This window comes from Chenopodium album, chromosome 2, assembly GCF_948465745.1.
Source record: "Chenopodium album chromosome 2, dcCheAlbu1.1, whole genome shotgun sequence".
NCBI lineage: Eukaryota > Viridiplantae > Streptophyta > Magnoliopsida > Caryophyllales > Amaranthaceae > Chenopodium > Chenopodium album.
This window is the reverse complement of record NC_137835.1, coordinates 72,235,790-72,262,796: the sequence shown is the minus strand read 5'-3', so window position 1 is coordinate 72,262,796 and position 27,007 is coordinate 72,235,790. Positions and strand designations below refer to the sequence as shown.

The following is a 27,007-nucleotide window of genomic DNA, read 5'->3' as shown; positions in this document are numbered from 1 at the left end:
CGACAATATTTCCAAAAATGGATTGTCGCGCATTCTTATTAAACGACAAGGTTTTCCAAAAATTGGATTGTCATCCCCAACTGACAATATTTCCAAAAATGGATTGTCGTGCATCTTCTTCAACGACAATTTTTCCAAGATTGGATTGTCATCTCTGGCAAAGTTTCCAAGCGTGGATTGTCGTGCTCCTTCTTTGTTTGGCAATTTTTTCAAAGATTGGATTGTCATCGCTGGCAAGTTTTCCGAAATTGGATTGTCATACACCCAGTTCCCTATAGCAAAATTTCCCAAAGGATTGTCGTAGGTCTCTATTCATTATAAATTTCGGCAAAGTTCCTCAACATGGATTGTCATTCATTTCAGTAAGTGGCAAATTTTCCCGAAGTGGATTGTCGGTCGACTCTTTTTTGCAAATGTTCCAAGACGCGGATTGTCAATTGTGGCAATATTTTCCCGAAAGGATTGTCGCATAGCGTTGGCAAATTTCCAAGGTGGATTGCTTTCAAGAGTTATATTCCAAGATGTGGATTGTCGATCGTAGCAAAGTTCTTATGAAAGATTGTTACGCAGCATTGGCAACTTTTCTAAAAATTGGATTTTGGCAAATTTTCCGAGGTACGGATTGTCGCTTCATCGTGACAACATTTCCAAGGATGGATTGTTACGTGGCATTGACAACTTTCCCTAAATCGGATTGTCATACATCATACAAGAGTTGTGTTGGCAACTATTCCCAAAGAAAAGAGGATTGTCATCACAGCAAAAGCACCGACATACTGGTTCACGAGGAGCAAAGCGCCGACGTACTGGCATAGCAAATATTAAAAAGCAGTGATCTTTTCGAAGACTATCACAGCGGGAAAAAGAAGCTCTTTGTTCAGAGACAAGTGAACATCGAAACAACAAGGTGGCGTTCTCTAGATTGTGGAGAGTTGTCACAAACAACTGAGGATTGTTTCAAGAGAAGCAATCTTCGATGGTATTCCCTTGGACGTGGAATATTATCAAAGCGGAGGAGGATAGTTTCAGGCGAAGCAGTCTTCTAATTTGGAAGCAGTTACAGGCGTAGCAGTTTTCAAGCGGGATGCCGTTCTCTAGCTTGCAGGAGGTCATCAAAACAACATACGGCAGCAAATCGGTTACTTTCAGAGACGTGTGCTCGACGGTGCAAGATACGCGTTTCTTAACTCTTTTATCTGTTTAACTAATGCTAGTTTTGCAGGTATCGGCGTTATAAGATTGATTTAGGATCGTAGAACGTTCTGAATCATTCTCCGTCCCTATCGTTACTTTGACTTTCGTTTTCGAAACTTGCGTTTCTCCAAACTCAGTCAAAGTGGGGGCTTCTGTAGACACCCATTTGTGTCTCCCCAAAACCAAACCCAGTGATGAATACCTTTCACGTCGAATCATAATCGAATAAAACGAAAGTGTGGAAAAGTCTAGTGTTGCGGAAAGTTTTTATTTCTTTTTCTCTTCTTCTTGTTTTTGAAAACTTTATTTTAAGAAAACAGCCAATCCAGTTTGGTTGGTCCATGATATGGGTCCAATAGTGGTGTAGTTGGATGGGTCTTATAAAGACCTTTCCAACGATATATTATAAGCCCAATTCCGATGAATATTGAGGAATTTATGGCCAATTTACTAAACTGGGCCCGGTTTGAGTTTTAAGTACGGCCCAATGATCTAGGGGAGGGCCTAATATGATTTATCATTTCATAATGTAATTAGGAATGGTTTTGGTCTTCTAGAACATTCTAGAAGGTCTTATCATTCTTAATTCAATTAGGATTCTTTAGAGTTTTAATTAGATCAAATAGCATTTTCGACTGAAATTATATTATTTTATCTTCCAGTACGGTAAAATTATCAGATTTTCGAAAACGTGTTAAAAGCCGGTTTGGCGTCCAACCCCAGGCCTCGGCGCCTGGAACCAGGATTGGCGCCAGACGCCAGCCATTGGCGCCTGGCGCTAGCCACTGGTCCTGGCGCCAATGAGCCAGGGCTGGCGCCAAGTTGTTTCTGTGATCTTCAGACTCTGTTTTGATAAATTATCTTTTTTGGCTGATTTTCTCTATAAATATCGTATTAATAAACTCTGTTTTGGAGGACGGATTAACATCTATCATTCACCACTTCTTTTATTCTTAAGTTTTTATAAATTCGTTTTTGTTCATTCATCTACAATCTTCAATCGTCAACAAATTAGTTTATGAATCATTAATCTTTCATTCATTCTTTCTAAACTTTATTGTTTAACACAAAATTCCGCATTCACAAGATCTTGATACACCTAGCCATATTCGAAGTTGCCTTCGCCCTAGACGTGAAAGGTTTTAATTTCTGAGGGTTTGGTCCCAAATCTCTATTATTTAATTTAATTGCTTTGTTTATTATTTTCCTTGAAGTTACTAACGGGTGTATTTTGTAATTTAGAAAGAGGTACGAAGCATCAAAGTAAGTACTTTATTGATTTATTGATTTTATGATGTAGATATCATGTTTACATTGTTATTATGATTCCTGGTATCATGTCTAGGGTATTTTTAAATATGATTGTTATGATGCCTTTTATTTTCTTCCTAATATTTATGATTGTTAGTATCATGTTAGGGTTAAAGATTTGATTTTTATTGCTTAGTGACATGCTAGGGTTTGTTATTAATCTTGTTAGTATCATGCCTAGGATCTTGCTATGTTTATTATGCCATAATATTAACATGAACATGATAATTATTATAATTGTTATTATTTATGATTATTATTATTTTGATGATGATTATTATTTTATGATTATTATAATTATTATTCATGTTATTCATTATTATGTTTCTTGATGCTTATTATTTATTGCTTGATCACACCTTTTTATGCATGCTTAAAGGGAATTTGTACTTGCAATCACGCTTAATAAGATAATTAATAATCTTGTTAGGGTTAATTTGATTATAATTCAAGTGATCGCCAATAATAGTTTATTTGTGCATTAAATTCAACCAACATAGATTAAACAGGTTTAGGGTTAATCTATTGATTGTATGTTAGTCAGAAAGCGCACATGAATACGAGCAGAATAAAGTAGAGGCATATTATTAGGGCAGGTTCAATCTATTTTAGGTTGGATTTGTACCTTCATCCCCGAACCCTTATTTGGTTCATGACCTTATGGAGTTAACGATCTCTTGGATCGTTAAGGGGTGTAACCTTCACCTCGTGATGGTTTACAAGTTCCTTAAAAACTTGTTGGCGACTCTTTTGCTCTATCTTCTTCCCTTTTGGACGCCACTGTACTTTAGTGTATGATCACAGTGGGGTTCAAGCTAGTGGGATTTTAAAGGCTTGAAACTATTCCCTACAAACAGTGAAGAAGATAATTGAACAGAGAAAATGAAAAGAAAGAGAAAGAGAAGGAAGAATAAGGAAGAAAGAAGACGCGCTTTTTTTTTTTTTAAATGAGGCACCGGTTCATTTGGCACCGGTTCAAACCGGTGCCTTTTACATTTTTGGCACCGGTTTGAGTTGAACCGGTGTCTTTTCCCTTTGTTTAAAATCCCGCCCAATTTTGGGCCGGTTTTTGGCACCGGTTTGGGCTGAACCGGTGCCATATGGGGGGTGCCAAATGCAATTTTTCTACTAGTGTACTAACATGAATAAATATTAGGAAGAGAATAAAAGGCATCATAGCAATCATATTTAATATTAAAAATAACCTAGACATGATACTAGGAATCATAACAATATAAACATGATATCTACATCATAAATCAATTAAAAGTACTTACTTGGATGCCTCGTACCTCTTTCTAATTACAAAATACACACGTTAGTAACTTCAAGGAAAATAATAATCAAAACAATTAAATTAAATAATTGAAATAGAGATGATGGAAATAGAGATTTGGGACCAAACCCTCAGAAATTAAAACCTTTCACGTCTAGGGCGAAGGCAACTTCGAATATGGCTAGGCGTTTCTAGATCTTGTGAATGCGGAATTTTATATGAAAAAGCAAGAAAGAATTGAAAAGAATGCTAAAAGAAAGAATGTTTTTAATTAAGAATCGATGAAAGAAAACTTGTGAATGAAGAGAGTTGATGAAAGAAAGATGTAGATGATGAAGATAGTTGGTATATGAAAGATTGTAGGTGAATGAAAACGGAATTTTTAATACGATATTTATAGAGAAAATCAGCCAAAAAAGATAATTTAACAAAACAGAGTCTGAAGATCGCAAAACAACATTGGCGCCAACCCTGGCTAACTGGCGCTAGGCACCAGTGGCTAGCGTCTGGCGCCAAGCCTGGTTCCAGGCGCCAAGGCCTGGGGTTGGACGCCAAACTGGATTTCAACGCGTTTTCAAAAATCTGATAAATTTACCGTACTGGAAGATAAAATAATATAATTCCTTCGAAAATGCTATTTGATCTTGATTAAAACTCTGAAAAGTCCTAATTGAATTAGGAATGAAAAGAACCTTCTAGAAGAATCTAGAAGACTAAAACCATTCCTAATTGTATTAGGAATGATAAATCATATTAGGCCCTCCCCTAGATCATTGGGCCGTACATAAAGCTCAAACCGGGCCCAGTTTAGTAAATTGGCCATAACTTCCTCAATATTCATCGGAATTGGGCTTATAATATATCGTTGGAAAGGTCTTTGCAAGCCCCATCCAACTACACCACTATTGGACCCATATCATGGACCAACCAAACTGGATTAGCTATTTTCTTAAAATAAAGTTTTCCAAAACAGGGAGAAAAGAAATAAAACTTTCCGCAACACTAGACCTTTCCACACTTTCGTTTCATTCGATTATGATTCGATGTGAAAGGCACTCATCACCGGGTTTGGTTTTGGGGAGACACAAATGGGTGTCTACAGGCATCAAACCCGAACCCTTTCTCCTCCTCTAGAAAAGCCAAGTCAAAACGTAGGGAATCACCAAACCCAAACACTTCAATGTCTATGCTCCCCCCTAACATGCCCTTTCCCTCCCCTAACATGCCCTTTCCAAAAACTTCCACCCCTTTCTTTCATCCCCAAAACACAGGAGGGCACGAACAAATGGATGATATGGCTCCTTGGACCCAATTTCAACAAACCTAATTTCAACAACATGAATTTCCTTTTCCTCCTCCTTCCCAAGGTAGCCAAACACAAGTCTCCGGGTCGAGTGAACCATCCACCCAAATGCCCAACACCCAAAATCCTAATATATTAGAGTGGTGTACCGAGAGGATTTTGCTCAAACCAAACGAAAGAGTGAAGTTTGGTCACATTATCAATTGAGTAAAAATGGACAAAAAGCCAAGTGTCGGACTTGTGGTAAAATTTTCTCGGCCGATACAAAGGGAGGGACGGGACACCTTAGTAGACATTAAAAAAAATGTGGTGGACCATCTAGTGATCGAACCCAACCCAAAATTTCTCAATTCCATCCACAAGGCTTCATTTACAATTACAAGAGATATAGGGTGAACTTGGGAGAATGATTGTACATGCCGAACAACCTTTTATTTTCGCCGAAAATGATGCCTTCAACAACTACATTAACCAAGCACTACAACAAAAACACAAAAAAATTTCCCGAAAAAAACCGTTCGATCTGCTGCCATGAAGACTTATCTAGAGTACAAATTGAAATTAGTAAATGAATTAGCTAATCTTCCTAGTAGAGTTTCTTTAACCGCCGATGCATGGGATGGTGGATACGGACTTCACTATTTATGTGTTACTTGTCATTGGTTAGATAATGAGTGGTTGTTACAAAAACGCATCATTCATTTCAAAATGCTTGAATACCCTCATACCGGTCTTAACATTTCACATCATTTAATGGAAGCCATTGATGCATATAGTCTTAGGGATAAAATCATGTATATGACTTTCGATAATGCAACTTCTATGACATATAGTGCGAATTTGGTCAAATCCCAATTGACCGATGTTATATTAGATGGAGATGCACTTCATGTTAGATGCATTTGTCATGTTCTTAACTTGTGTGTGAAGGATGGAACACAAGCAATTGGTCCATTTTATCACAAAATAAGGAATGCTATTATGTCTATTAATAGCTCTAACTTGAGATATCAAGAATGGAAAGGTTTTGCAAGCAACAACGGATAAAGACCATAAAAATAGCACCGGATAGTCCAACTAGGTGGAACTCCACCTATGAAATGTTGAGTCGGGCAATCGAGTACAAGGTTCATTTAACACTTTTTTATAATATGAAATTTCCACAATGTGCTTTACTAGAAGATGATTGGGTTAATTGTGAAAAATATATGCAGTTTTTACAATTACTATATGGTATGACACATTGTTTTTCTTCTGTATATAATCCTTGTTCTCATTCTTTTCTTAGCAATGCATGTTTACTTGCACAACTTTTTGCAGAACACCGATCACAACATGTTTATCTATCGTGGATATCTTCCATCCATGGAGGAAAAATGGCGTAAATATTACACCGATATTCCTATGATTATATTTTTGCTTCTATTTTAGATCCTAGGCAAAAATATGATGTGTAGACACCCATTTGTGTCTCCCCAAAACCAAACCCAGTGATGAGTACCTTTCACGTCGAATCATAATCGAATGAAACGAAAGTGTGGAAAGGTCTAGTGTTGCGGGAAGTTTTATTTCTTTTCTTTTCTCTTCTCCCTGTTTTTGAAAACTTTATTTTTAAGAAAACAGCCAATCCAGTTTTTTTTGTCCATGATATGGGTCCAATAGTGGTGTAGTTGGATGGGGTTTGCAAAGACCTTTCTAACGATATATTATAAGCCCGATTCCGATGAATATTGAGGAATTTATGGCCAATTTACTAAACTGGGCCCGGTTTGAAATTTAAGTACGGCCCAATGATCTAGGGGAGGGCCTAATATGATTTATCATTCCTAATGTAATTAGGAATGGTTTTGGTCTTCTAGAACATTCTAGAAGGTTTTATCATTCTTAATTCAATTAGGATTCTTCAGAGTTTTAATTAGATCAAATAGCATTTTTGACTGAAATTATATTATTTTATCTTCCAGTACGGGAAATTTATCAGATTTTCGAAAACGCGTTGAAATCCGGTTTGGCGTCCAACCCCAGGCCTTGGCGCCTGGAATCAGGATTGGCGCCAGACGCCAGCATTGGCGCCTGGCGCTAGCCACTGGTCCTGGCGCCAAGGTGTTTTTGTGGTCTTCAGACTTTGTTTTGATAAATTATCTTTTTTGGATGATTTTCTCTATAAATATCGTATCAAAAACTCCGTTTTCATTCACGGATTGTCCATATTCATTCATCTACATTTATCATTCATTAATTTTCAATAACATTCATGCATTCTTTCTTCTTGGCTTTTTAATACAAAATTCCGCATTCACAAGATCTAGAAATACCTAGCCATATTCGAAGTTGCCTTCGCCCTAGACGTGAAGGGTTTTAATTTCTGAGGGTTTGGTCCCAAATCTCTCTTTCAATTATTTAATTGCTTTGTTTATTATTTTTCCTTGAAGTTACTAACGTGTGTATTTTGTTATTAGAAAGAGGTACGAGGCATCCAAGTAAGTACTTTATTGATTAATTGATATTATGATGTAGATATCATGTTTAGATTGTTATTTTGATTCCTAGTATCATGTCTAGGGTAATTTTAATATTAAATATGATTGTTACGATGCCTTTTATTCTCTTCCTAATATTTATGATTGTTAGTATCATGTTAGGGCTAAAGATTTGATTTTTATTGCTTAGTGACATGCTAGGGTTTGTTATTAATCTTGTTAGTATCATGCCTAGGATCTTGCTATGCTTTAACATGATTATGATGATTATGGTTATGATTAATGTTATTATTAATGATGTTGATTATTTATTTATTATGTTGCTTGATGATTTATTTATTTATTGCTTGATCACCTTTATTGCTTGTTTAAAGGGAATTGGTATTTGCAATCACGCTTAATAAGATATTAATAATCTTGTTAGGGTTAATTGTGATTATAATTTCAAGTGATCGCCAATAATAGATTTGTTTGTGCATTAAATTTAACCAACATAGATTAAACAGGTTTAGGGTTAATCTATTGATTGTATGTTAGTCAGAAAGCGCACATGAATACGAGCAGAATAAAGTAGAGGCCTATTATTAGAACAGGTTCAATCTCTTTTAGGTTGGATTTGTACCTTCATCCCCGAACCCTTATTTGGTTCATGACCTTATGGAGTTGACGATCTCTTGGATCGTTAAGGGGTGTAACCTTCACCCCGTGAACGGTTTACAAGTTCCTTAAAAACTTGTTGGCGACTCTTTTGCTCTATCTTCTTCCCTTTTGGACGCCACCGTACTTTAGTGTATGATCACAGTGGGGTTAAAGCTAGTGGGATTTTAAAGGCTTGAAACTATTCCCTACATGATGACACCTTTTTATTAAATTGATATTTATTATAGTAACATGAATTTTGAAGATGATGTTGAAACTTTTAAAAATAAGGTGACTAATGAGTTTTTTTCTTTATATAGAGTTTATGAAAGTAAATATGGAACCGTGTCTCGATTTTCCCCTTCTCAAACATCCAAAAATGTAAGAAAACGAACCAAAGGTTTATTTGCACAAGCTGCTAACATGATGTTCAAGTTTTCAGGTACGGAATCATCATCAAGTAAGAGAACACAAAGCGATGTTTCAGAGTTGCAAATGTACTTAAGTTATGACATCATGAAAGGCATGGACGATGAAGAGAAGTTTGGCCTTGACATCCTTGATTGGTGGAAATCACAAACCGTGAAATATCTAGTTTTGTCGGCAATGGCTCGTGATATTTTTGCTATCCAAGTCTCCTCCGTTGCCTCCGAAAGAGCTTTTAGTGCGTCGGGACGAGTTTTAGACGATAGAAGAACAAGACTAAAACCCGAAACACTTGAAATGTGTGTTTGCTTCAAGGATTGGTTGGATGCCGAAACTCGTTCTCAAGATCGTACTTATGCACGAAACGACGACGACGATGAAGGAACGTCGACTTCTTTTAGTTCTCATACTTCTCAATCAACTCAATTGGCGGATGAACTTGAACCTCAAGGAGACGAAGACGAAGACGAAGACGAATATGAAGACGAAGGCGAAGACGAAGACGACTAATAATAATTACATGATTACATATTTACATTATACACTATTGTATAATTTTTGTATTATCGAACTTCGTATTCCGTATAATAAATGAAGTTATTCATACACTATTGTACGATTTTTAATTATCATTAATTATTTTGTATTATTAAATTATCATACATTCGTACCGGCTACCGTCATATAATAAAATAAGTTATTCTTCAATTTTTTGTGTTTTCGGATTATCGCACTCGTATTTTTTTTTATTATATGCATTGTTGTTTTTTGCTAAATTAATAAAATTGTTTTTATTTGTTTTCATAAACTTAAACATAATTATTAATTAGATAAATAATTTATATAACCTAAATTAAAATAAAGTTGTTCAAAAAATGTAAACAAAATATATTAACATTAACATAAACATAAATTAATCACATATATTAAGTTGTACTAAAAAAATATATATCGTTTAATTCGTTTTTTTTTTCATTTATTAAAACAAAAATAAAAAGGGTGGCACGATTTGGCCCGCAAGGCACGTGGGCCGTGCCGTGCCGTGGGCTGGGGTGTGCCAATTTCAGGCACGGCACGGCCAGGCACGACCCGTTGCCCATGTTTATGTGGAACTGTGGACTGGTTTTTTTCTCTTTATTTTTTTTAGTTTTTGTAATTTTTGTTTTTTTTTTTTTTTGAAAAAAAAAATTTAACCAATCACAAAGTGACATGTAGCATCTTAACCTATTAAAACAGGTTACCAACAGGTTAGGGACCAATAAAAGAAGATGCCCTATAAAGATGGGATTATTAAATAATAATTCGAAGGTGGAATTATTATATCGAATCGGCCAAAGGTGGGATTATTAAAAACAAATTTTCCTTTTAGAGATTAATAACATACTTGATAATTGGCATAGATGGTGAAATAGTTTTCATTCTTATAAGAGGTTGAAGGTTCGATCCTCCTTGCACATCGACATTTTTAGTAATCACCAAATTGTTCCAGAAGTACACATGTCGCGTCCACAAAACTTTCTTTTTTTAAAATTTTATTTTTATCCTTAAAAAATAATAAGATAATTGATAAAAATAATTAAAAAAATCATACGCCCTAAATCTAATATATATATTTAAAAGGAAGATTTTTCTCGAGTTTTTAGAGAGCCACGTAGGATTAATTTTCTTAGCGTGCCATGTAAGATTATAAATTTAAGTGGTAGCCAATTAAATAAGAGATTATTAATTTTTTTTACAATTAAATAATTCAAATGCCACATAAGTAAAATTGACGAATGAGATTTTAAATTTTAAATTAATTAAATAAAAAATATTATCTTTTGATATTAGGAATTTTATCTAATATTTTAAAACTAATACAATAACAATTTTAATCACATAAATATGAAAAATATTTTTTTTTAAAAAAAATACTAACAAACCGTGCATCGCACGGGCTTCATCTAGTAATACTCCATAAAAGTCGCCCTCGAATATCTAACTAACGCCCGCAAAATTAACTAAAATTACAAATTTACCCTTTTTAATCAAAAAATTACCCCTCAATTTACCCCCATCTTCATATTACCCACCACTACCACCTCTTCATACTAACCACCACTACCTCCACCTCCACCTCCTCTTTTAACCACCAACTCTTTACCTCAGGTTTCACGATCTACACAGTCGCGGTAATGACGAGTAAGGACAAAGGGTAGATATTAACACTTATTAACCCTACTGATCTAATAGATAAGGGTAGATATATAAGGGTAGATATTAACACTTATTAACACTTATTTTAATTAAAGATTTAATATATAAGTTCAAATTTCAGATTGCACTTAGATAAAAAAAAAAAAAATAAAAAAAAAAAAAATAAAAAAAAAAAACTACATATAAAAGCATTTTTCATATATTGGAATTGTGTCAAATTGTCAATACATCACCACTAAGGGCTTAATCACATTTACTTCATTTCTGTTCAGTTCAGTTTAGCTCCAATCAGTTCAGTTCAATTCAGCTCCTAATTTCCTTCTCTCATAAAATATTCAGTTCAGTTCAGTTCAGTTCAGTTCAGTTTAGTTCAGATCCAATTAGTTTAGTTCAGTTCAGCTCTAATCAGTTCAGTAAATGTGAACAGACCTTATGGGTGGATTATATTCACCTGATTTTTACTTATCTTAACTTATCTGATTTTATCTGAACTAATCTTAACTTATCTGAATTATTTGATCTTATATGAACTTATTTGAACTTATAAGCCTCTATTAGATCTTATTTTAGTTATAAATTAAACTTGGGTAGCTGTGATTAACCCTTGTCACAACTTATCTGAACTTATCTTTACTGAAGTCACCAGCACATGTTGGTGTGGACATTGCTTCTGCTTATTGAAATCGAACAAGAGTGGTAGATTCAACTGCACTATAACTTTTAACTAGTGCTTGGTTAGTGATGTATATATTTTTTTCTTACACTGCTATAGTATGTCATGTTTGGAAGGCAATTTTTTTTTTTGTTTGGCTATATATATGGCAAATTCTTCATTGATTTGCTTTACTTGGAAATGTAAAGCAAAAGGATGACGGTTTCTACACTCAGGGTTGTGCTTTTATAAAAGAACAGATATCATTATAGTTGCTTTACTTGGTGATGTAGAGCAAAGGAGTGATGGTTTCTACAACTAAAGCACAGTTGTTTATAGGTTATGTGGTGCTTGAGATCCTTGCAAGCTAGGCCATTATATCGAGCCAATAAACAAGATTGGTATAATTAGCACCCTTTTGACACCTTGGTAAATTAAATTTGTCGGAAGATTATGCAGGAAGGCGTGTTTCTCATTGAAGGAAACTGAAATCTGAAGTAATAGTACCCCTGTAATCTTATGATGCATGAAGGAAGCTTGAATTATCCTTGTTTCTTCATTTTTGTACCAAAGGAACACACACCCTGCATTTTATAAACTTATAATTGATCTGCATCGTTAAGAAGTTTGACAAATTCTTCATTGGGTGTCCAACTTAAATGTTAAAAACTCTGTTCTTTTCAGCTTATTTCAGTAATATTTCATTGATAGATGTAACCAAGTGATTTCAGTCTATCTGACATGGATTTTTAGGACTATTGAATTTAAGGGATGAATTACGTATGAGGTTTATACTTTAGAAAACATTAATATCACAAGTATAAGCTACTAGCGGTCATCCATATACAATCTGTTTAGGCAAATCTCAATAAGGACATTTAAGAATTTGCTAGGTTTGAGGGGTAATAACAATCATTCTACCAATTGCATATGAAATAATTAAGAACGATATTGAATCAACAAATAATCAATAAGTAGGCAATAAGTATTCAATTATATAAAGAAGATGAGTTTAGAGATACAATACTGAGTAAAGACAAGCCTTCCTGTTCAGTAGGGATGCAATTCTGTAGATAAAAGCAGAGTGATTTTATTATATTTAAATGTATGCGTGAGTACATGAATGCTAAGAATGTCTAATTATGCTTATTTATACCTAGGGATCACTAGGGTTTACAAATATCTTCAGAATATATTTGAAATAAGGAAGATCTTCTTGATTTATCTTCTTCCTTGTTCTGTAGGTGTATCTTTGGCAAGTATCTCCTTGATTGATATGTATGATGCTGCTTTCCTTGTTTACTTTAATCAAGCCGTTTTGCATATTTTGCTGACTTATTGGTCTTGGATTGATGCCCTAGATGTAATGGGTCGTATGGTAATACGAGCCCAACAATTGCCCCTAATTTTTATTTTCAATTTTTTGAAAGTGAAAATTACTTAAAAAGCCGTTGGGAGGATTTTGAAATTTTCAGAAATAACTTCAACGGTTAGCAAAATAGGAAACGTGATGGCAGTTTAAGACAACTTCCTCGATAACCGTTCGTGGCGGTTTATTTCTTTTTTGGTATTTATTGGGTGTGAAGGCTTTTGTCTAATCACTTCATTGCTTTGCCCCAATTACGGTTTTCACCAGGTATTTTCTCTTCTCTCTCTGTTTCCTCTGTTTCGTTACTTCGTTGTTTTTCTTTTTGTTTTGCGATGGGTGGTCATGTGAAAGTGGTGTTTGCTGGGGTGGATGAGGGTGTGAAAAAGCCTAACTTGGTGGTGCAGAACGTCTTCCCTGCTAAGGATGTCTATCCTTCTACCGTCACGAAAGAGGAAGTGCAGAACATTGGTGCTATTGCGCGATTCCCTGATGGGGTTGTGGTGAAGATCCCATCTTCTAGGGAGAGGGCTGATTGGACTGCCCCTGGTTGGGTGTGTTTCTTCGAGTACCCTTTTGTAATTGGGCATACTTTCCCTTTTTCTGCTCTCGTTCGTCAATTTCTTTCTAGGGTTAGGGTTTCACCTTGTCAGTTACTGCCCCAAACTTGGAGGGTTTTGCGAATTTTGGATTTGCTAAGTGCAAAATTGGGTATAGAGCTTGACGTAAGGGATTTGTGTTATCCTTACACTATTAGGACCAGTGGTAAGGGTCGGGTTGGTCTTCGTTTGAAGGATGGTGTTGGTCCTTTGGTGACTGACTTGGAGAAGGCGTTTGATAAGAAATGGTATCACAAGTTCTTCTTTGTGAGGATTGACTCGTTGGGTGATGACTGTGATTTTTTTATTGACTCTGTTGAGGCTGAAGGTATTTTGTTTTCTTGTTCTCCTATGTTCTGCTCTCCTTCTTTGTTGATTTGGGCTTATTTGCTTGATGGTTGCAGTGAGTAAATTGAAGCAGCGTTCTCAATCTCCGTCCCTGATAGACAAGTTGTACGAGTTGAGTGTAGACGAGAGATCCTTCATCAAGTTGACGCAATCAGAGGCGGTTATCCAGATCAAGTCTCTGGACGATTCTGATTCTGAGCAGAAAGTTGCCCCAACTATGTCTCAAGGTATGTTCTTCTTTTTTCCTTTTCTGTTTGTGGTTTTTGTTGTGTTGCTTCCTGTGGATGTGTCCTGTTGCGAAATTGTTTTGCCTTTGTTAAATATTTATTTGGCTCTTAATTTGTTTATCCTTCTTGAGGTGGTTATGTGTTTTGTTGAGTATATTTGTTGTATTCCTTGTTGTATGCGTTTGTCATGTTCCCTGTTACATCCCCTTTTGAATTTTGCCATGTTCCTTGCAGATACTTCGAGGTCACTAAGCTCTCACGACCTTCTTAGCTCATCTTCCCTTCTGGGCCGCCTTAAACGTCGCTCTTCTCCTCCAACTACTGAGGTTGTTCCTCTCAATACGGTGGCTTCAAAGAGCGGTGCTCCTCCGCCTCCACCCCGTACTGGCCTCAAGAGGAAGCTGGGGGTGCCTATTGACGTTGATGCTGCTGATTTCTCTTTTGATTCCTTGGCTCCGCATGTGGACACCTTGCTGTTTCCGTCCTTCAAGGATCTCCAATCCTCGCAGACCTTTGCTGATCTTTCTCAAGAGGCTGCTGTGCAGTCTTTCCAGGTATGGTATACTCCGGAAAAAATAAATTTAATAAACATGATTAGAAACGGATTGTGCATTCCTTACTTGATTCTGTGTTTTGCAGAGCCTTCAGTCTTGCTTAGGCGTACTGGGCAAAGTGTCTGAGTTTACTCGAGTGTATGAGGCTATGAAGAGGGAGCGTGATGCTCTTTCTGATAAGTACAAGGCTGCTACTGAGGCTTTGAAGACTGAACGTGCTAGGCACAGGGATTGCATTGTTGAACGTGATGGGCTGAAGAGGACCTTGAAGGAGGCTGGGAACGAGGCTGTTGATGCTGCAGCGTATTACTTTGGGAAAGCTCATCTTGAAATGATGGAGGAATTTCAGCAAGGAAAACACGAGGCCTGGGATTATGAGGCTGACAAGGCTGCTTTTGAGGTTGCATTTCCTGCAGGGACTGCTGCTCCTGGCACATTGTTGCTGAGCTATGCTGATGAGGAAGTGAATTCCCCTCACAACACCGAGGTTAAGGATGTCCCAGAGAGTACGAAGCCTGTTGCTGAGGAAGTGGTCCCTGTTGACAACATGGACGAGAATTAGTTTCAATGGTGCTGTGTCACCTTTAAAAATTTGTTAAATTTGAAGGATGTTTGTTTTTACTGCCTTGGTGCAGTTGGATAATTTGTATTGTCTTTGTGTTACATTTCTGTAGTTGGATAGTTTGTTTGTTTTGTTGCTCTTTAACTAAGTATTTCTGTCTCTTTTTTGCTATGCGGATCTGTATTTATGCTTCTTATTGTCTCATTGCTGTCTTATAATTGTATTACAGTTGTATTACAGTTGTATTACAGTTGTAATGTGAATGTAGTGTTGCTTACATGTGTTCGCTTGCTCTGCAAGGATAGTTGACTTGTTCCTTGCAGGGATGGTTAATCTTTGCTCTGGTCTGTTGTGCTTTTGCTTAGTAATGTAGGTAATGTTCCTCGCAAAACAGAATAAGGTGAGGGGTGGCCGTGGGTTTCCCCAACGGCCCTCGGATGCCAAAGTCAGTACTCGTAATGATCATAAATTGAATTGACAAAGTGTGAGTAAAGAGAAGTACCTTTCGTGCTGATTTTGGCTGTTGGAGATTTTTGTGTTTTTGTGTTTTTCTTCTTTTTTTTTTTTTTTTTTGTTTTTGGTAAAAAAAAAGGACAAAATTGGAATGTTAACTACGTACCTTCGCTTCTTCAGAAATGATATAGCTTTAAATGCGTTGCATTCCAGCTTCGCTGTACTTCTTTTCCTTCTGCATTTCTGAGTCTGTAGGCTCCATTGCCTACTACCTTAGTGATCTCGTAGGGTCCTTCCCAGTTGGGTGCTAGCTTCCCTGCGTTTACTTCCTTGGTGTTTTCGTATACCTTTCTGAGAACCCAATCTCCTAGTTTGAAGACTTTTGTTCTGACGTTCTTATTGAAAGATCTTGCTACCTCTTGTTGATATGCTGTCATCCTCATTTGTGCATCTTTTCTAAGTTCTTCTACTGTATCTAGGTTGTGGATTAATTCTGCTTGGTTCCTTTCTTCTGTCATTAACCCATACCTTGTTGTGGGAACTTCTACCTCTGTTGGGATCACTGCTTCACATCCGTATACCAATGAGAATGGAGTGTGGCCTGTGGCGCCTTTTGGAGTTGTTCTATCTGCCCACAGTATGTTGGGTAGTTCGTCTGCCCATTTCCCTTTGGCTCCTTCTAGCCTTTTCTTCATGTTGCCTATAAGGACTTTGTTGCTTGATTCTGCCTGTCCATTTGCTTGTGGGTACCTGGGTGTGGATGTGATGAGGGAGATGTTCCATTCCTTACAGAACTTGGTGGTCTTATTGCTGATGAATTGGGATCCATTGGCTGTAATGATCTCTGCTGGTACCCCGAATCTACTTAGAATATTTCTTTTTATAAACGAGATGACATGCTTATCCTTGATTTCCTTTTATGCTTCTGCTTCGATCCATTTCGAAAAGTAGTCTGTCATTGCTAAGAAGTATACTTTCTGTCCTGATGATGGAGGTAGCTTTACTATGTCCATTCCCCACTTCATAAATGGCCAAGGTGTCAATGTTGGATGTAACTCTTCTGATGGCCTGTGTGTCAAGGGTGCGTGCTTTTGGCATGCTAAGCATTTCTTGGCGAACTCTGCTGCGTCCTTTCTCATGCTGGGCCAGTAATATCCCATTCTGAGTGCTCTGTTGGCTAGGTTCCTTCCTCCGGAATGATTTCCACATTCTCCGCTGTGTAAGGATTGTAGGACTTTCTGAGCTTCTTTTTCTTCTAGGCATCGTAAGAAAGGTCCTGCTGCAGATTTCTTAAAGAGTACATTGCTGATTAGACAATATTTGGAGGCTTTCTGAGCAACGCTTGAGCTGCTACCTTCCCTGTTGGTTTTGTCTTGCCCAAGAGGTATTCTTTCAATGGTGTTATCCAGCTGTTGTCTTCCTCTTCTGTAAAGTTTGCTTGAACTCCAGAAACATTCATTGTTGATTCTTTCTCTATGGCCGGAAAGAGTACGTGTACTAGAGGGATAGTTCCAAATTCTTCCGGGTTGATGTTCGATCCCAAGTTTGCCAGGGCGTCTGCTTCAGTGTTCAAGTTTCTGGGCACTTGTTCTATTTTGAATTTCTTGAACTCCTTAATGAGCTTCTTTGCGACTTCCAGGTAAGCTATCATTCTGGCGTCCTTTGCTGCATACTCTCCGTTGATTTGGTTTACCATAAGCAAGGAGTCTGAAATTACCTCTAGATGTTGTATCTTCATGTCCTTTGCAACGGTTAATCCTGTGATTAGTGCTTCATATTCAGCTTCATTATTGGTAGCTTTGAAGTTGCGTCTTATTGCTTGTGCTATCTTGTCTCCTTGGGGTGATGTCAGTACTACTCCCAAGCCCACTCCACGTATGTTTGCTGCGCCATCTGTGTGGAGTATCCATTTTTGTGTAGCTTTCGGATCTTGTAACATCAGTACTTCCTTCTGTGCTTCTTCCTCAAGGGTAGGGCTGAAGTCTGCTACGAAGTCTGCCAAGGCTTGTGATTTGACTGTCGTCCTGGGTTCGTATTGTATATCGTACCTGCTCAAGTGTAAGGCCCATTTCTCCATCCTTCCAGACATCTCTGGCTTTCTCATGATAGCTTTGATGGGATAGTTGGTACGTACTCGTATGGAGTGGCTTTCAAAGTATGGGCGTAACTTTATTGAAGCAATGAATAAGGCTAAAATGATTTTCTCCAATGATGCGTACCTCGTTTCTGCACTGAGTAGGGTTTTACTTACGTAGTAGATTGGGAACTGTTCTTTGTCTTCCTCCCTTGTGAGAATTGCGCTAACTGTCCCTTCAGACACTACGAGGTACAACTGAAGTGGCTCTCCTTCTTTGGGTTTGGAGAGAATCAAAGGGTTGGCTAAATATTCTTCCAGTTTCTGGAATGCTTCGTCGTGCTCTTGTTCCCACTTGAATTCCTTATTCTTCTTCAATACTTCGTAAAAGGCTCTATTCTTGTCTGAAGATTTTGAGATGAACCTGTTCAATGCTGCAATTTTTCCTGTTAAGCTTTGTACATCTTTCTTGGACTTTGGTCGCTCTAGATCTAGGATGGCTTTGACTTGGTCTGTGCTGGCTTCTATTCCTCTTTGAGTAACCATGTATCCTAGGAACTTTCCTGACTGTACTCCAAATGTGCATTTTGTGGGGTTTAACTTCATTCTGTACTGCTTCAGGATGGCAAATGCTTCTCTAAGGTCTTTGACGTGATCTTCTGCCTTTTTGGACTTAACTACCATGTCGTCAATGTAGACTTCCATTGTGTTCCCAATCTGCTCTTCAAACATCTTGTTCACCAACCTCTGGTATGTTGCTCCTGCGTTCTTCAATCCAAAAGGCATTACCTTATAGCAATATATTCCTTGACTGGTAATGAAAGCGGTTTTCTCCTGGTCATCCTTGTGCATGAGGATCTGGTTGTAACCGTTGTAGGCGTCCATGAAGGATAGCAGCTCGTGCCCTGCTGTGGCGTCTACCATGGCATCAATATGAGGCAGAGGGAACGGATCTTTTGGGCACGCCTTGTTGATGTCTGTAAAGTCTATGCAGATTCGCCATTTTCCATTTTTCTTCCTGACTACCACTACGTTGGCGAGCCACTCTGGATACTTTACCTCTCTGATTTTCCCAGTCTTCAGTAGGTTTTGAATTTCCTCATTGATAATCTTGTTCCTTTCTGGCGCAAATTTCCTTCTCTTCTGTTTCACTGGTATATGCATTGGATCCACGTTCAACTTGTGGGTAATTACGTCTGGAGGGATGCCCTTCATGTCTTCATGGGTCCAAGCGAACACGTCTTTCTCTTCGTCTAGAAAGTCGTAAATTTGTTTTTTGAGTTCTGCCTTCAACTCCGATCCTATTCTGACTTTTTGATCTGGATGTTTGGGGTTCAACTGGACTTCTGTAGCTTCTTGTTCTTCTGCTATGCTCAACTTTTCTTGGCCCAGCTGACCCTCTGATTGCTATGCTGAACTCTTTTCTGCAGACGTTGCTTTCAATGCTATCTTGTAACACTCTTTAGCTTCCCTAGAATCTCCTCTGATTTCTTGAATACCCCACCTAGTAGGAAACTTAATGACTTGATGGTACGTAGAAGGGATGGCTTTCATCTCGTGTATCCAGGGTCTGCCCAAAATCATATTGTACGAAGATAGAGTATCAATCACTAGGAACTTGACCTGTAGGTTAATCCCTTTTGCGTATGTTGCCAATGTGATCTCTCCACTTGTCTTTTATGTTTCCCCGCTGAATCCTACTAACATTGTTGACTTGTTGACTATGTTCTTTTCATCTATGTTCATATGTTTCAGGGTGTCGAGCATGATGATATTTGCAGAGCTTCCATTGTCAACTAGGATTCGTTTGATCATGCAGTTTCCCACTGGGAGTGAAATCACTAGACCGTCATGATGGCCTTCTACTGCATCGCTTTCTTCGAACATGATGGGGATGTCTATCTTAGATTTCTCCTTCTTGTCTGGTGGATCCTTGTTACTTTCCTTTGCATGTCGCTTTGCTGCTGAATATGTTAAACCGCACACTTCCGACCCTCCTAATATGAAGCAGATGGTTTTGACAATTCGAGGCGGAGGAGGGGGTCCTCCTTGCTTAGAATCTCTCTCCTTCCCTGAAGCTTTAGATCTATCTGACAGGAGCTCTTTGAGGTAGCCTTTCTTTAGCAAGTATGCGACTTCCTTTCTGAGCGCGACACATTCATCAGTAGTGTGACCGATATCTGAATGGAAATCACACCATCTGGATGGATCTTTCTTCTCTCCAGGCCTATCACTGCTTCTGGGCCATTGCACAGTATCTCCCATCTTATTAAGGGTCCTTATTACTCCTGCAGCATTGACATTGAAGCAGTACTCATGTAGCTTAGGTGGGAGTTCAAATCTGACTTGAGCCATAGCTTTAGCTTACACATCTTCAAAGGTTGCACAGGGATACTTGGTCAATTCCTTGTAGAGCTCACTATGATCTAGCAACCCTCTTCTGAATGCCTCAATTGTTGTGGGAGCATCACACTTGTGTATCCCAATCTTTTCTCTGTTGAACCTGTTGAGATAATCCCTCAAGGATTCACCGTGTCTTTGCACAACACGGTATAGATCTGAAGACTACTTCTCTATTTTCCTGTTGCTGGCGAACTGGATCTTGAATAGGTTCACCATTCCTGCAAAAGATCGGATTGTCCCATTATCTAAATTAATGAACCAAGTTAGAGCTGGACCTGATAGTGTGGCTCCAAAGCCTTTGCACATGATAGCCTCTCTGATGTCTCTAGGGATTGAGCTTGTCATCATCTTTTGCTTGTAGAGGGACACGTGCTCATCTGGGTCTGTTGTTCCATCGTACATAGCCATGTTGGGTGTGCTGAACCTCTTGGGTACCTCTACCATGGCGATCTCTTCTGAGAAAGGAGACTCTATATAGCCATCTGACGCCTCTTCCTCCATGGGTTTTGGCATTCCGGGAATCTTGGCGATCTTGGCCTCAATTGCTTTGAGGTACTCTTTGACCACCTTCTCTATCTTTCCTTCCTCGGGTCCTTCCTGGATGTTCTTCTTGTGAGTTCCTGCATCCAAAGAGTCTAGATCCAGGGCTGTTTCCCTAGTGTTAGATCCTTTTTCCCCGTTAGGGGTGTGAAAAGTTCCTGACATATCAAGCTGCATGGCTATACTTTCAGTGTTCTTTCTGGTGTTAACGGTTTTAGAAGCCACTGATTGTATTTGGCTACGGAGGGCTTCATTTTGTTTGGTAAGACTGGTGAGTTTGGCTTCAGTATGAATCTTTTGGGCCAACGGTGTTTCAATCTGGCTTTTTTGCTGGTCTAGGGTTTGACGGAATGCATTCATCCCCTCATTGATTTCGGCTATGGTAAAGGGTACTTGGTGCCCAGTCATGGTGTTTGTCTTGGTTATTGACGGATTGGTAGGTTAATTGATTATCAGCCCCACGGTGGGCGCCAAATTGTTTAGGCAAATCTCAATAAGGACATTTAAGAATTTGCTAGGTTTGAGGGGTAATAACAATCATTCTACCAATTGCATATGAAATAATTAAGAACGATATTGAATCAACAAATAATCAATAAGTAGGCAATAAGTATTCAATTATATAAAGAAGATGAGTTTAGAGATACAATACTGAGTAAAGACAAGCCTTCCTGTTCAGTAGGGATGCAATTCCGTAGATAAAAGCAGAGTGATTTTATTATATTTAAATGTATGCGTGAGTACATGAATGCTAAGAATGTCTAATTATGCTTATTTATACCTAGGGATCACTAGGGCTTACAAATATCTTCATAATATATTTGAAATGAGGAAGATCTTCTTGATTTATCTTCTTCCTTGTTCTGTAGGTGTATCTTTGGCAAGTATCTCCTTGATTGATATGTATGATGCTGCTTTCCTTGTTTACTTTAATCAAGCCGTTTTGCATATTTTGCTGACTTATTGGTCTTGGATTGATGCCCTAGATGTAATGGGTCGTATGGTAATACGGCCCAACACAATCCTAATAAATAGGTTTTATCTAGTTCTGCCTATTAATTTGCATATGACAAATACTAGTATCTTTTTCATGAACTGAATTTTGTTAGTGTACTAAAAAAACAAACTTTCATATCTGAAAGTTACGTATTGGAAACCTCTAAGATCCCATTACACTAACCAGTTTTTTTTTTACCCCTTATTGTTTAAGGGTTTTGCAGGGCTCGCTATTTATTCTATGTGCTTTGTGTCCTCAAGATGTCTCAAAAATAATTCTCGGGAAACTTTTTCCCTATGGAATACAAGTTATAAGGCTAAAGCCTGACCACTATGTTTCAAAAATGGTATGTTATAATTTTCATGAAATTTGAGAGTGAAAATCCCTACTACCCAAAGTGAAAATTTGGGTACACATTAAAACAATATGTAAAGATGATGTAGGTAATGTTCAAGATACTCGAACCTTTATAAATGAAATTTACTAAGAATAGAAAATATATTTATGAAAACACGTTACATAATCGAAATCATAATTGAAAACTGTATCTCTGAGATTCTAAAAAAAGTATTTGTTTTGGTGAAAATACTAATCAACTAATGCCCTAATTTAAACCGTCTATCCTCTAAAGGTTGAACATGACCTTAATGGCTTTGCCACCCTTAGCACTAGTCTCAAAAGCCTTCACCACATCTTCTTGAGTGAATCCAAATCGGTGAGTAATCAAAGGTTTCACATTAATCTTCCCGGTGCTTATGAACTCTATACATTGTGGCCATGTATTCTTGTATCGGAATACACCCAACACATCTACTTCCCTGTGATACATGTGCAACAACATAACAAAATTAATATACTACCAATGTTTTCTTGTGAAAAAACTTGAAATCAATAACTTATAACTGATTTTTACCTTGATGCAGCAGGTGTAAGAGGAACTGTCATATTGCAATGACCCATTCCAATCAAACACACCTTACCACCATTACGAGTAGCACCGAAAGCAGTTGACACAGTTTTCTCAAAACCAGCACAATCCAAAGTTACATCTATGTCTTTTCCCATTATTTTCTTTATCTCATCCACTTCTGCTGAGACAAACTGCAACAAAAACAAAATTTTACTTATTATAGATATTTATAGTGCATTATTTTAGTAGTGTGCGTAGGTAGTTTGTATAGCAACACACCTCTTTAGTTGATGAAACTTTAACAACTCCATCAGCACCAAGACTCTTTGCAACAGAAAGACGGTGATCATCCACATCTGCTACTACTATTCTAGGAGCACCAAAAGCACGAGCTGACAGCAATGTGACAAGGCCAATAGGTCCAGCACCAATGATCAAAACATTAGTCTCAGCACCAACATTAGCTCGGCGACAACCATACACACCAACACTTAATGGCTCACACATTGCCCCTTCCTCCAATGAGACATTTTCAGGCAGCTTGAAACATAAGTCTGCAGGATGCACAATCTACACACATAACATCCATGAATTTCATACACCATGTTAGTGGACCTTATAATAAAATAATGAACAATTAACATTGTATTAATTATATAGAGACCTGATCAGCAAGAGATCCATGAATGGGAGGGGTAGCAAAGAAGCGCATATCAGGGCAGAGATTGTAAGACCCTTCTTTGCACCGGTTACACTGCCAACACCCAATCCCGGGCTCAAGAGCTACTCGATCCCCCGGAACGAGTGAAGTAACCTCGCTCCCGACTTCTTCAATGACTCCGGCACATTCATGACCGATCACCATAGGCTCTTTGACATGGTAGTCACCACAGCTCATTGTCTAATCAAGTTAACCATAAAAATTAATTAGCATTACAATTGTTAATAATCAGGGAAATAAAATTTGTGCAACTTATATCATATACTAGTATATATCTATGTAATTATGTACCTTTAAATAATGCACATCACTCCCACAAATCCCAACAGCCTTCATTCTTACTCTCACATCTTTAGGTCCTGTCACATACCAAAATTATATGTTACATTCAACATTATATTCCAAAAGAAATCAAGTAATAAAGAAAATCATCTATAGAGATATAAATTATCACGTTACTAGTTCAAATTACACTATTAATGTAACGCTACATACAAATCTTAGCTTATACCAAGGGTTCGGGGTACAAGTAAATTACCGAGAGCAGGGAGCTTAAACGGAAGAATACGAAGATCATTAACTCCATATAACCAAGCAGCCTTGTTCTCTGAAACAGAAGCAACATCACTAACACTTCCTCCTTTCCCCATTATCTTAAATTTCTCTCTTTTTCACGTTTGTCACTCTAAAATTAATCGAGTTAATAGCTTATTTTGTTGTGCTTTTTGATGTTGGGGTGAAGGCTTTATATAGGGAAATTGTATATTAAAAGATAATTGTTTTTTATCTTTTTTTTTTTTATATAAGCAAACTTTATCTTTTTTTTTTTTTTTCATCCTCAATCAGTTATCTACCGTGTTTGATTTTTCCTTTAAAATACATATATCTTTTTTTTTTTTTTTTTACGAATAAAATTTTTTTTAAAAAAAATCTAGTCCACATAAATTTGGTTATCTTTTTATCCAATAATTAGATGATTTTCATAATGGATCATGATATAATTAAAAAAAATATACTAGGGTCGTTCGTTATTGTTGATCAAATACTACGTAATTTTAATATGCAATTATTATTATTCAAAATAACTGGATATAAAAAAGTTGGGTTTAATTCTCACAAAAAAAAAAAAAAAAAAAAAAAAAAAAAAAAAAAAAACTTCGTAAGAAGTACAACAATAAATAGGGTTTCTAGAAAAAAATACAAGGCTCTAATAACAAAAACGGAGTACTTTTTGTTTTTTTTTAAAAAAAAAATTCTTACATAACAAATACTTTATAGGTACAATTTTTTATTTTTGGTTTGCATTCTATTTACCCAATAGTGAGTAGCCCGAACGTTGTCCCGGGTTACTAATTTTGTAATCATGCAATTGAAGTTTTATTTTTTTTAAGGATTTTAAAATCTGAAATCGACAATCATGTGGTTTAATGTTATGTACGTTTCTTTTTTATATTTGTAACATACTTGATAATGAGTTAAAATGGTTAAATAACCAACTTTGTTATAAGTGGTTGGGTGTTAAAATAATCCCCTTAACTTTATATTTTTATATAAAGAAATGTGGGTTGCTTTGGTGATGATATGACAAAAAGAGACGTTGGGTAAGTGGTGTGGCGTCATAAAATATTTGTGAAGTGATGTGGCGTATTTAAAAGATGTTACGTGGAACATTGACGTTTTTTTAGAGCTTCTCTGCTCTGTTCTGCTCAAATTAGCTCTGCTCTATTTTCAAATAATAATTAATAATAACAATATTAATAATTAATATTCAATAATAATAATTAATATTATATTGATGATAATAATTTATTATTCTGAATAATTATAATTATAATAATTATTAATATTAAAAATAATTTTAATAATTATTAATATTAATAATAATTAATATTTATTAATCATAATAATAATTAATGATAATAATTATCAATAATAATATTTGATAATTCAAATTATTAAGAATTAATATTTAGTAATATTATTAATTAATAATTTTTAATAATTAACAATTCTTTCAAAATAAATATATAATAGTAATAATAACAATGAATAACAATTTCTTTTATAAATATTTGATATTAGAATCACAATGTGTGGAAACCTTTTATGTGGGTATTGATGGTTAGTTCATTGAGTTGAATTATTTTTCAAATCTTTGAAATTAACATTAAAGAGGTTGTTTTCAAGTAGTACTTTGTATATCATTATTATTTTTAGTGTTAAAAATATATGATTAAGACAAATTTATAAGTAAAATTATTATTACTCATTAAACCATTGTCTTTTTTCTTTCTACTTAACTATGTTAAATATGGTACACATATATCTATGTTTTCACTCACCTAAATCAATGATATATGCACTTATTATTAATAATAATAATAATAATAATAATAATAATAATAATAATAATAATAATAATAATAATGTTGAAATAGGCTCGGCTCTGCTCGTTATTCAACGTTTATAGAGCGTTTAAGATACTTAAAAAATATGATTATTTATTGACAATTAAAAATAATCTTGATTACATTAAGATGAATTTAATCACTAAATTGAATCCAATAATTTGTTCACGAGTTCTCGTCAGCCGCCAACTCAAAACGACACAGAGGACAAAAGTTGTTCAACTTAAGCCACTTAACAATACAACCGTCATGAAAAGCATGTTTACATGGTAATAAACACACCAATTCTTTTGCTTCTTCTTCTTTTGTGTCTTGTTTCTTTTCAAACTTTTCTAGGCATATTGAACAAACATCATCAACATCAACCACTAACTCCTCAACTCTCACCCTCTTCAAATTGGCTACGACCGATTCATCGGCGGGTCGTTGTGCTAGTGTTGATACTCCAACGCGGTTGTGGAAGCCACTGACAATATCGGAATATATATTATGAACGATTACTCGGCCATCATCTGACAGCTGCCTATAGGCATCCATGGCTTCCCTAATGTTTTCGCCGGTAATACGTTCATCATTAGAGCGAGAAAGAATTTCAACAATTACATCAATATGGGGCCTATCTTGGCTTGACATGTTTTCTATTAATAATCTTCTTAAGATTTGTGAATTGATTTATGAAAACTAGTCTTGAAAGTCTATATATAATGATCACAGATCATATATGCATAGAATAGTATTGTTGGGAATACTGTATTTATATAAGAGTAGATAATTTTTAAGTCTGTTAACGTAAGTGCCAAGTTATTCGACTTAAAGTAGGTTTATTTGCTTTTAATTACTTTTGGGCAACATACTGTTCTAGGACTAGATTATTTTTTACCGTCTAAATTTATTGATTTTTAAAAAAAACTAGATGAAGGCCTAGTAATATACGGTTTACTAGATGTATGCACGGTTCTAGTAAATCATTCTATTTAATTAAAAATTTTGTACATCTATGAAGATCATTCATTAGATATATAGATAAAATTCCTAATATCATAAGATAATTTTAATTTTAACACTAAAGTTATCTTTTGTTGTTTTATTTATTTTACGTGACGCTTGAAATTAAAATTTCAAACCTTATTCACTTATGTGACAATTTAAATTTTTAATTCAAAAAAGAAATGACAAATCTCGTTTTTTATTGATCAAAATAGGTCGTCTTTTGCCTATGCGTTTATTTAATATACTCGCTATGTTTAAAATGTAAGTCTCATTTACAACTGGTTAACTATTAAAAATTATGGGAAATCAGTCATATAAGATTTAGTTTTATTTGTCTTGATGAGTACATTATTAAAATCGAACTTTTATAATATTTGT

General features: G+C 36.2%; 2 protein-coding genes across 2 annotated transcripts; both read right to left on the bottom strand.

The window, feature by feature from the left end:
- Positions 1-19,067: 19,067 nt before the first annotated feature.
- Positions 19,068-20,015, bottom strand: LOC145575308 (uncharacterized). Its single transcript, XM_081633195.1, has 2 exons — positions 19,366-20,015; positions 19,068-19,230 (listed from the first exon to the last, which is right to left on the bottom strand). The coding sequence occupies exons 1-2, from the start codon at positions 20,013-20,015 to the stop codon at positions 19,068-19,070; spliced, it is 813 nt and encodes a 270-aa protein (XP_081489321.1).
- Positions 20,016-22,225: 2,210 nt separating this feature from the next.
- Positions 22,226-23,881, bottom strand: LOC145587122 (sorbitol dehydrogenase-like). Its single transcript, XM_081643994.1, has 6 exons — positions 23,770-23,881; positions 23,523-23,590; positions 23,175-23,411; positions 22,790-23,080; positions 22,514-22,701; positions 22,226-22,418 (listed from the first exon to the last, which is right to left on the bottom strand). The coding sequence occupies exons 1-6, from the start codon at positions 23,879-23,881 to the stop codon at positions 22,226-22,228; spliced, it is 1,089 nt and encodes a 362-aa protein (XP_081500120.1).
- Between the last annotated feature and the right edge of the window lie 3,126 nt (positions 23,882-27,007).

What these genes read in the sequence shown, in the direction of transcription:
- LOC145587122 (XM_081643994.1), bottom strand. Translation starts at nt 23,881, where the DNA reads ATGGGGAAAGGAGGAAGTGTTAGTGATGTTGCTTCTGTTTCAGAGAAC. An exon ending in GTGATGTGCATTATTTAAAG is followed by an intron (nt 23,412 to 23,522) that starts GTACATAATTAC and finishes TAACTTGATTAG; the next exon opens with ACAATGAGCTGTGGTGACTA. An exon ending in CTTACACCTGCTGCATCAAG is followed by an intron (nt 22,419 to 22,513) that starts GTAAAAATCAGT and finishes CATGTATCACAG; the next exon opens with GGAAGTAGATGTGTTGGGTG.
- LOC145575308 (XM_081633195.1), bottom strand. Translation starts at nt 20,015, where the DNA reads ATGGCTCAAGTCAGATTTGAACTCCCACCTAAGCTACATGAGTACTGC. An exon ending in ATAGTCAACAAGTCAACAAT is followed by an intron (nt 19,231 to 19,365) that starts GTTAGTAGGATT and finishes GATTTTGGGCAG; the next exon opens with ACCCTGGATACACGAGATGA.